Source organism: Plectropomus leopardus, chromosome 14 (genome assembly GCF_026936395.1).
Source record: "Plectropomus leopardus strain MGB_pleo_1.0 chromosome 14, ASM2693639v1, whole genome shotgun sequence".
Classification (NCBI taxonomy): domain Eukaryota; kingdom Metazoa; phylum Chordata; class Actinopteri; order Perciformes; family Serranidae; genus Plectropomus; species Plectropomus leopardus.
Window position 1 is genome coordinate 30235726 of NC_142189.1, and position 11636 is coordinate 30247361.

The 11636-nt window shown below is 38.3% G+C and overlaps 1 protein-coding gene across 2 annotated transcripts in view; it reads right to left on the reverse strand.

Annotated features, from left to right (window-relative positions):
* The window catches only part of syt14a (synaptotagmin XIVa), a 45193-nt gene extending 34227 nt beyond the window's left edge, over window positions 1–10966 (reverse strand). For both annotated transcript variants that reach the window (XM_088087517.1, XM_088087515.1), the window contains exons 1-2: window positions 10831–10966; window positions 2003–2155 (exon numbers count right to left, since the gene is read on the reverse strand). In XM_088087517.1, the coding sequence (XP_087943643.1) occupies window positions 2003–2155; window positions 10831–10936 (259 nt within the window). In that variant the 5' untranslated portion in view covers window positions 10937–10966. The remainder of the gene's footprint in view (window positions 1–2002; window positions 2156–10830) is intronic.
* Window positions 10967–11636: the final 670 nt, after the last annotated feature.

Consider the following 11636-nt stretch of genomic DNA (forward strand, 5'->3'; position numbering starts at 1 on the left):
TATTATTATCCCACATTGTTGTTGAAACATCAAAAAGATCCCCAGGAACAGACACGTGATCACCTCTGCTCTTCACACCGCCTCCCTTTGTTTTGAACTGAATGTTTACCAGGTGGCTCCTCAGGGCGGAGGCAGCTCCCTGTGCGGGCTCCCTGGGGCCACCAACCTTTAACACTTGTGAAGCCCTGTGGACGCATGACGGGTACACAGGCCTACATGTGTCAGCCACAGTAATCCCTCATGTGCTGAGAAAGGCCAGAGCTGGTGGAAGTGTCCCCTTGAGGTCAGGCTCCAGCTCCAGCTGCAGCCGCCTGCACGGCTCCATCACTTTATGGAGCAGCTGGACGCAGGGGAGTAATTACAGTGGGGACACAGGGGACATGTCCCCGCAACCTTTTTTATTAGTAGTAGCAGTGTCTCTACAGCAGAGATTGTCTTGTCTGGTTTAAATATTGTAAGAAGAGAGACATGAAATCTTGAATCTCTTTTTTTTCTTGTGAATTTTTGCATTTTTTTCTTTACATATTAACATGAAACATTTCATTTTATTCCTTACCTTACACATTTTGCTTCACTGCACCACGTTTACTGTCTGTTTGGGTTTTTCTTTTTTAGTTTTTTAATTAATATGATGGCCTGAACTGTGCCAATATACCATCATATATGACCTGATCAGATAATACGATTTCTTTTAAAAACATGGGGAGAAGGCAACAAGTAATGCACGGACCTTAAAATTGCAAGAAGTTAGTGAAAAGAAAAGAAAAAAAGTTACAAGAATATCACATGAAAATGAGCAAAAAAAGTAAAAAACAAAAACAAACAAGAACATGACCCAAAAAAGTACAGAACATTTAAAAAAATATATTTGTTTTTTAAATGTATAATTATTATGTTTACAAGTATAGTTTTCTGGAAATTTTCCCTAATTTTTTCTAATTTTGGTTTCCTTTTAAAACTGATTTTCAACTAACTGTCTCCTTCATCTTTTACTAATTTCTTGCAATTTGTGGAACATTTCTTGCCAAATTGGTTGTTGCATTTTTTCCCCTGCATTTTTAAAAGGCATCAAACTAATTTGCTTAATTTCAAAGGGTAAAGTAAAAGTTAATTTCTTTTATTTCTATTTGTTCTATCTCTGGCAACCTCTAGGCTCTAGTTTTGTAGTAAATACTTATTTTCATTTTCATATTGTTTTGAGATGTAAGACATATCAGGCCACTATGAGTGCAAATTTGAACTAAAGCAAACCAACAAGGAGAAAACCTGTATTTATGATTATCATATTTACATGTTTAAAATTATGCTACACAATTCTTATCATTTTTGTGCTTTTGTCTAATTTCTATCTTCTTTTTGTTTGTTTTTTTTCCCTTCTTTTGTGCTCATTTCCTTGTTTCCATGTTTTTGAGAAAAATCAAGCCAATTTGCTCAGGTTGCCTTTCTATTTATTTGGTATGTTACATAAAATGTAATATTTTTGTTGCATATCAGTGTATCTATTTTTGGTTATTTGCTGTCAGATGAAAGGGGGAAAATATTTGAACTTACATAATCTCAAATATAATATGTCCAAAAAGCCTGTTTTTTATTTTCTTTGCAGATTGCTGGTCGCCTAAAGTAACCCAAAACAGAGTCAAATGATGTAGGCCTAAAGCCCAAATGGCACACTTGTGTTTTGTAGCATCAGTTAAACCATGCAGTCCAACTTTTATAAGCAGTACAAACAGAAGAAACAGAAGTTGAGGGAACCAATACTAAACCAATTCAGCATTATAAACACAGAACACACAGTTCTATTGGACTATTGAACTACTATTTGAGTCCCAAATGGTTGTCAGTGCACTTAGACATTTTAAAATACTTTTTTCTATAACTGTCAAAATGTGTTCATTATGTCATCTATGTGTTTCTAAAGTTTTAACATGAAAAAGTCAAACAAAGTGGGCACAAAGTGTGGTCAGTTTTGTTCTGGCTGTCCTGTAAAGTTGGTCACACTCACCTTGCAGCTCGTTTTTTTTCCTGAAGTCATCAAGGCACTGAAGGCTCCCTGGGTTCTCGAGTGCCAGCTTGTTGTTGAGGTACCAGAACAGGAGGGTCATGAGGATGATGAAGAGCCCGATGGCGGTCAGAAAGCCCAGCACCTCTGGAGAGACTGAGACACACAGAGACGAGTTCAAGCTGCTACTGAGAATATTGGCACTCAATAGTAAAATGAAACAACACAAAAAAAATGTCAGAATTGTGGGAGACAAATGAAACCATGGATAAGTGTATTTCTCAAAATGTTGTAACAATCTTTTATTTTTGTAGGACAAAGGTTTGCTAACATAAAACTCATTGAGACCTGAGCAAATTGGCTTGATTAAAAAAAAATTTAAAAAAATAATACGACTAAAGAAATGGTCAAAAAATTAACAAGATATGAGTAAGAAGCGAGAAATGACTTTAGTAACTGATAAATTACCTGAAAATAAGACAAGAGAGAGCACATTTTAAAAAAATAATTGAATACATACATAAAAAGAAATATTTAAATTTAATTTAAAAAGTATAAAAAGAAGAGAATAAATTAAGAATGAACTTTCAAAAAGAAAAGTTAAAACAAATATCAAAAAATAAACAGGAAAATCACTTGAAAGAAAAACTTAAATGAAATTGTAGGGTTAAAGGGTTAAAGTAACCCCTTGAAGCTAGAGAAAAACAGTATTTATAAGTAAAATATTATCAGAATTAAAAAGAATTATTGGGATTTTTTAACACTTTTTCAGGTTGTTATTGTTTTTTTTAACTTTCTTTGTTTCCTTTTTGTTTTCTTTTTCTTCTTCTTTTTTTAAACTAATTTTGAGGTAATTTTTGTATTTTTTTTGTATCTAATTTCTGGGAAATTTTCTTCATAAGTTGTACTTTGCCTTTTTCCTATGTTTTTATTAAAGATATTAAGACAATTTGCCAAGGTTTCAAAGGATTAAAAAACACTTATCCCATTTTCTATAAACACCAGGTCAAGACAGATGAGAGAGAAAGAGTGGGTAGATTTAAAGAGGCCAGGAGAGGAAAAAAAACAAGTGGAGGAGAGCAATGAGAGAGAGAGAGCTAGAGAGAGACAGAGAAGTTGTGTCACTGTGGAGACACAACCAGTTTGTTGCCATAGCAACAGGTTCAGGTGCAGCGTCACTCCAGACTCCAGACACACAGGCAAGCCATAACTCATTAAACACAGCAGCGACTGCCACACATGAGTAGACACAGGTGGGTTTAAACCAAAAATCATCAGATTCGCAGACAGGAAGTATAAATCCGGCTGATGAAGATAACTGGAGAGATTTATTGACAAAAGAAAGTCATCTGTGTGACCTTCAACGTCATGTTTGACCTTTAACACATTCATAGAGGTGCTACTAGCTATATGTCATCATCAGGTGTGATCACAGGGGACGATTCCTGTCTTCGATCTGTCTTTGGTCTTTTTTTCTGGTCAACCTTGTGACACCAAAATGAGCTTAACGTCTTTATCCTAAACTGCCGCACACTATTTAACCTCCCCCTTTCACACTTCAAATGCTAAACCACAATAATTGAGTTTTCAGTTCACAGACCTCTGCAAAAGTTCAGCAGCAATCAACCTTTAATTCTGGTGATTGACTGTCACCTTCTGCAGGGGGGTTCAGGAAATTAATTTGACATTTTACACGGGCAAAAGTATGTGCTGTGATCAGGGAACTAGAGGATGAATGAGAGGGTCACCGAGAAGAAAAAAACACTCCATAGAGCCAATGTGAGACTCTATTTTCCCAGTATAATGAGAATGGGCTGCAGCGAATAATGCTAAGAGGAAACACGGAGAACAACATGTTAGCCAGCGGTGCAAAACGCTGTGTGTCTGAGTGTGAAAGGAGCGTAGCATCAGTGCTAACAGCTGTCATGTAAGAGCCGCGATACACACGCTGGATCTTGTCTCATGCTGTCAGTGGAATTTGACGGATAATTTTAATAGCTTAATAGATGAGGCACTGTCCATAATTCAGGCAGGGAAGTGGACCCATGCAGATCAGACACTGCTAAGGACTATGAGGCAATTACCAGTCTGTTGTTTTAGAAAATGCATCGTCATTAAATCCGTTTCTGTTGAGTTGTGACTCATTGCAGACTCTTCCAGAGTGAGTCTGTCAAAAAAATAAAATGCAATGGAAAATAGAAAATCTAAAGCATGTGGTTAGGTTAAAAAAATCATGATTTGGCTCAACATTCATACTGGAAGCCGTCAAAGTCATCAAATACCACCACTCTGATGGTGCATTTGTCAACTGATCCCAACACCAAAAGCCACCTTTCGCGTCCACATGATACGCCCTTGGACGGCATCTGCTGAGATCGCAGCCGGACAGAACCGGTCGTGGTGTTATGATACAGCACTGAACAGCTGGACGGCACCTGCCACTGCAGCCTGAAAGCTCCAAAATACTGGATCCTATAACTAAAGGCATCATTTTTTCTGACTCTCCCTGTCTGGGTGTCATGTTGTCTTTTATACGTGACATCATCAGGGTCATTTTCTCAGACTTTGAGAGCTCCCTCCAGAACAGGTGATTTAGTTTGACCCCCTAATCATTAATAATTTACATATATCAGGTCTTTAAATAAAAAACAAAATAATTTGCCTTTATATTGTTCTAAATCCTAGACACAACCAACAGTCAATGGTTAAATATGTCTTAAATAGGGGTCGACAGATTATCATCCTGGACGATTATTGGGGCCAATATTTGGCATTTTGCAGACTATCTGTAACGGTATTTTAATGATTGCAAATAAAATTACTTAATTAAAAAGTATATGCTGTATATGATGTTGAAAGTTTCAGTTTTGATAAACATTTTTCTTGTAAATGCATATCAATTCCAAATATCAGTTATGGTTCTCATTAACTATTAATAATTGGTATCAGCCCTGAAAAAAACAATATCAGGCAACCCCTAGTCTTAAACATTTACTTTGCAGTACAATAAACTACTGAGGGGTCATACAGAAGATAAAAGATAAAAGAGATACTTTAAAAGCAAAGGATTTTTAGTGCAATTAGGAAGAATACCCTGTTGAATCCTCAAATTATTGCCGAGCTCGTTTCAGATGAGGAATTCGGCTCTGTGCAACACCAAAATCACTATATAAAGTCCATTTTGCTCAATTATAGCTAATGACTGCCTCGCTACAAATGGAAGATAATGAGCTCATTTGGCTACAAAGTGTACTCGGATGGGATCTTACTTAGCGATCAATAACGGTGATGATGTTTTCTGTTATTTATAATGCTCATATAATGTCTGCAACTATTCAGTAGACTCAGCCAACAGTGTCACTGCAAACCACTTCACTGCCTGCACTTTTGTTTCAGACTGAAACACACTGTGACAGCCAGACTGAGTCTTTCACACGTTAGCAACTAAAGGAACTGCTTTTATTTCCAGCTCCTGTTTTTGACTTTTTAGCTGCGTTTTAGCAAACAAAAAAAAAGCTAGTTTGAGTAATTGTCTGTTAAAGGCTCTGGGCTATAATGGGAGTGTGTTATTGTTGTATGTGTGGTCACATGGTGAGGTGGGAACAGGAGGCGTTATCCCGCGGGAATGCCCGTCTGCTTCTCGCTGCTGACTAAATTATTCACAGCACAGATGGAGCGGGATCCTGCTCTGTATAATTCCCCAACTAGCTCTAAGAGGGAAAAGATAATTCAATCACAGAAATCTACGACACGTTATCTCTTTACTTTTGGCTTCCTGACTTAAGACTACAATTTTTTTTTGTTTTGTTTTACTCTATGATCAGAGTTTGTATTCAGGCTTCATTCTCCACTTTGACTCCTTTTACTGAACTGAATGATGCCAAAACTGATTAAGAAGTGCTGTAAAAGTGTCTTTTTTGAATTTTGAGACAAAAACATGTCTGGCCATGTGAAAAATTTATTTGACTTTTCAGTTTAAATGAAGAATTATGAGAATTTTGACTTTATTCTCAGAATTCTGAAAATACATTTTTTCACATGTGGCCCAAATCCTCTTCCATTCTAACCTACACAGGTCATGTTGCTGCTTATTTACAATTCAAACCTGCAGCCACTAAATGGAAGTGTGACTGCAAATCATTCTGATTTTAAAAAGTAAAATAAAAAGTAAAAGTGAAATAATATTTAAAATTAGCCATAGTAAAATGTCTTGACAATAAACTATGAAAAAAAAAGTAATGGGGCAATTTATATACTGAGAGTAAAGCACAGCAAAGAAAAATGGCAGAGGTTATTGTTAAGAACACACATACAAACACAAACAGCCTATGTTCAGTCTTAGCTAATAGACTTATTAAACCAAATGTATTCCATTAAAAGACAGACAATAGGCCTTAGATAATGTGCGGGGGACTGAATGATGACTCACAGGAAGATTAAATAATAACAGACTTTGTTATGCAAGAAGCTAGGAGCCCAATAATGTGGGAAAGCAACCTTGTAGTGGTTACAGGATGTACCACACACTTTTGCAAAAGTATTAAAAGTCAGTGCCAGGAGTGGATTTGGAAATGAATTCATCAAACTCTATTTCCAAGACAGAGATATTTGGAAAGAGCTCCTCTTTTAATAATATACTGCATGATTTGAACACATGAAAACTTGCAGCCTGCATAGTTTTGCTGACTGATAACCTGAAAGGGTTTGTGATGGAAGTAAGAAAATTGTGTTTCAGTTTCTGCCCCCATGTGCAGTACATCATTGCACATGTGCTGCACCACAAATGTGTGATGTCATTTGAGACAGCGACTTCTTGTGACCTGAGGAAAACAAGACCTAGGCAAAGTTACATCAGCAACCAAAATTACATGTTTCCCTGACGTTAGCGTGTGACTACATGTAGCCATGTATTTTCAACCATGGAATGACTGAGACAGAGAATAGCCACACTTTCCACTGTGAAATGGAAACATGGAACATGTTCCATTAGGAATATAAAATGAAATCAGGTAGAAATTAGCAATATCATCAACCTAGATTACATTTTTCCCTGATGTTAGCATTCAGCTACATGTAGCTATGTACTTGCAGCTGGGGAAAGACTGTAACTAAGTATAGCAGCACTTAACACTGTGAATGATCAAATCCAAATACTTAGAAATCGGCCATGCTCCAGCAGGAAATTAACAACCAAGTTTGCAGGTATTCTTGATATTAGCATGCAGCTACATGTAGCAGTAGACTTGCAGCTGAAGAATGACTGTAAGAGATTATAAGCATGAAAAAAATTAAAACGACATCCTCAAAACTACCCAAATTCCAGCAGGGACTTGATCCAAAATCGGGGCAAAGTAAAGATCAGCATCCAAGGTTACTTGTTTCCCCTGATATTAGCATGTAGCTGCATGTATCAGTGTACTTGAAGCCAGGGAATGACTGTAACAATGAGCTGAACGGCCGATCAGAGCAATTTCATGAACTGACAGCCTCCACAGCAATCGGCAGCCAATTCCACATGCTGAATGCCAAAAAGGCAGATAAGGGTCGACGAAGGCCAACGGTGCGGGACACACTGTGGCGACTAGGTACATGGGCACTTGCTGTCAGCCCAACCTGGGCAGAAGACCCACCGTTGGCTTGGTGTGTCATGGCCTTAGAGGGAATGATTGTTACCTGAAGTTAGCAAGAGATTTACTGAGTGGATTTACTGAACCCTTTCTCATTCAGTTCTACAGTAAAAATTAAAAATCAAAAAGAACTTTTAATCTGACATGGCTAAATGACAGGAAGAGGTGTAATCAGTTTTATAGAGCAATTACAAGACCGTCCAATCCACAGCTGCTGTCCAAGGACATAATGACCCTTCCCCATGTTTAACAAATGGAAGGTGTGTAAGTCATAAAAAGGTTTTTGCACTGCTCGCCATGAAAATGACATCGTGACCAAACCAAACAGAAGGAGCAGGTGCAGGCTGATTCCTTAAACTGCGTAACTTTGGCTGGGTCTGACGGTCATCATGTTGCTCCTAAATGAAACTGCATCTTTAAATGGAGCCAACAAAGAGCATAATTATAGCATCGCTATCATAATCCACACAGGGAAAACCACATTTCCAACAATGCTGTGAGCACTTAGAGATCCCCCAGGAGGGAAGAGGGGATGTTGCTGGGGAAAAGGACATCTGGGCTGCTTAGAATGACCCTGTTGCTATGGCGACCTGACTCAGGTATGTGGCTAAAGGAAATAGATGGATGGGCGACTGCTGATGCTGCGCTGATGCTGTGCTCAGAAAATTGTTTTGGTTTAGCTGTTAACCCTTTGAAACCCGGATTGACATCACTTTTCTTGTAGTGCGTTCAGACGCCTTCACAAGTATTTAAACCTTTAAACGCTGAGCAAATTTGTTTTCTTTCAAAAACTTGGGACAAGAAATGTCCCGCAAACTGCAATTGCAATTGGTAGAAAGAAAAAGCTAGAGTAAAATGTCCAGAGAACTATATATTTCTAGATATCATTATATATATTTTTAATTATTTTACTAAATTAACTTTTTGCAGTTTTTCAGGTCATTCACTTCATTTATTTATTTTTTTTACTTTTCCTTTTTATAATGTTTGTTTGTTTGTTTGCTTTCTTGTAATATCCGGGTAATTTTTATGTACTACGAATTTCTGCTATTTCTGGGCATTTTTCTTCTTAAAATCACCACTGCCTTAAAAAGAAATCATTGAAATCATTGAAAAAAAATCAAGTCAGTTAGCCCAGGTTTTAAAGGATCACTAGAGGTATCTGACAGTATTTGCACATACATATACTTTAAATAAAAACTAATGTAAATGTGATTTACTCTGAAGTGCTTTATTGTCAATGTTGACACTGTCACTGTTGGTATTTTGGTTCCTTGTTGCATGTCTCTATTGTCTTTGTTGGGTTCTGTCCGCATGGAAACTGTTGCCATGTTGAATGTCAAAAAGCACAAAACCATCTCAAAACCACAAAGTCACCCACACACTCCACAGGCAGCCCATAAGCACTTTCAACAGCACTCCTGTACACACTCCTACGCTTGTTCATACATTGCCCCGAAGCCAAACCTGTCCACACACACACATGCATACACGCGCACATGTGCACACACACACACACACATACACACGCCTCTGGAATCTCAACAACCACAAAACAAATAGGAGAACCAAAATTATTCATCATGCACAGCCTTACACAAGCAGACCACTCAGCGGGCTCACACACTGTGATGAGCCCCCTCTGGATCTACTTGTGCATTTATTTGCTTTAAAAGAGTCATCTCCATCCAGAGAATAAATCCTGCTGAGGCACTGAGTGCTCTGACTCAACATGAAAAATTATGCTTATTCTAACCTGCCTGATTAGTTAAAAGCTTGTCATTACAGAACTCTACCTCTACCTTTAATAGATGCAGTTACATAAGTCTATCACGTCTGCTCACTTTTGTGGCAGCATGTACTTAAATGTAAATGTAGCAAGGTTTAACTTCAGAGTTTACCATGTAGTGACATGTGGGTTACCCATTTAGGTATTTTTTAATGGGTTAATTAACATTAACCCATAATAATGCCACAGTTACAGAGCAGATTACAGTCTGCAAATTAGATTATTTACTAAAACAGGGCAAAAAGAAAAGAAAAGATAAACCACTTTGTATTTATTGCCTTGTGCAATAAATGCATGTGGTTATGTTTAGGCCACAAAAGCACATGGTTAGGTTTAGAAAAAAATAACATTATAATTTGACTTTACATTCATATGGGACGTGACCTGCGGACTCCCAGGTTTAAGTCCTGTGTTTGTTGGACCATTCCACCACCCTTGCTGCCCACCTTACACAGACTTTCTAGCTTCTTAAGTAACATTGTTGTGTGGCTGCATTTTCAAATTGAAGCCGTCCGTGGTGCATCATAGTGCTGTGAAAGGTGTCTGAAGTGAAAATCACTGACAAAAAAAAAACTGTATTTGACCACTTCAGAATAGAGACCCAACAGATAACTGTAATAGGTGACCAAAAAAAGGGAAAATGGGTAAAACAGTTTCACAGTAATACAGCTGGTAGGTGTGCTTCGGTTGAGAGAAAATAGTTCCTACTTCAAACTGCTTACAACAGCGTCTGTGGAATCCTGAGTAAGTGGGTCATAATTTCTGGATAGACATAGCTGATGAGTTTTTCAAAAGTACGATTTTGACAGTTTGAGCACCACAAGCCGAGTGCCATCTTGTTCCATTATATTGGAGGGAAAGCAGACATCTCTACGGGCGATATCCTCAACACTGCAACTCACAGCAACCATCTAGACTGATGAATAGCACTACAAGTAAAAAGAAAAATACAGATATTTGACTTTGGTGTGCAACTGCGCCTTTAACTTTATAATACGTTTTTTTTTTTAAATGCCTTTGCTTTTGTTAAAGGTATACGCTGTTATTCCTATCTGTTCCCTTAAAGACACCAAAATAACCTGTCTCCCTGACAACAACAAACTAAACAATCTACCAATCTTTCAAGCCTTAAAGTTTTTTTCTTTCATTTTGTCCAATTTGAGAGAATATGACTCAAATGTAAGCGCTTGTGAAGTTAATTAAAACATGATCAGTTGACAGTTGTAGAGAAACAATGAACAGAAGCGGTGAGCGCACACAAACACAAACACAAAGGCACGGCTCAAACAGACAGCACAGGCAGACAGCAGTGAGGGCGGTGAGCATATAGGAGAACGAGGACGAGTGTCAGCGGCTGCAGTCTAACAGTGATAAATGCTGATGGGGAGGGTGGAGTGTGGGGGTCAGAGGTCTACCTTTTCTGACGCAGATCAGCTCATGTACTCCACAGTTACGCTCGCCACCTGGAAAGACAATGCAGTCACAATGAGACACACCGTGATGGGGGGGAAGACAGAGCATGGAAACATCCAAATATGTCGGAGCATACAGACAATTTTTCAGAAAAGGACGAGAACAGCACAGATAAAAGACAGAGACTAGATGGCAACAGTCTGATGTGGGTGTACAAGCTGCTCCAGAATAAAATAACAAACACTACAGACATTAAAGATTTCTACAGCCTGGACATGCTGTAAACGCCCAGAGAAAGAGGCGAGAATACCGATATCTGCATATATCCCTCACTACACCACCGATCCCTGCTACCTACAATATTTGGTACATATAAGCATAGATTTTCATGACTTTAATCTGAATTTCATTAAAGACTTTGATGTGAGTTAAATAACAAGACCGATACAACTCTCACATCTGTCCATTAAATATGATGCTTCAGCGAGCGGCCGTTAGGCTTAGCTAAGCACAAACACTGGAATCCTGGAGAACAGCTCCTCCTCAAATGCTGTTTGTCACTCTGCAGCATCTCTGACATTTAGAAACCTCACAGCATGATTAAATCGCCATGCTTGATTGAGCATCTTTGTGTCCCTGTTTGCAGAGTTTGCTGATCACCATTAGGAGCTGCAGCAGCCAGTTGGAGATAAAGGCCTGACATCCTCTGATGCTATTTGCATGCAACCCGCTGGCCTGCTGATGAAACTGCCGGAGTGAGATGAGAAGGAGAAACAGAAATCTGTGTGTGATCTGACTCCACAAAACA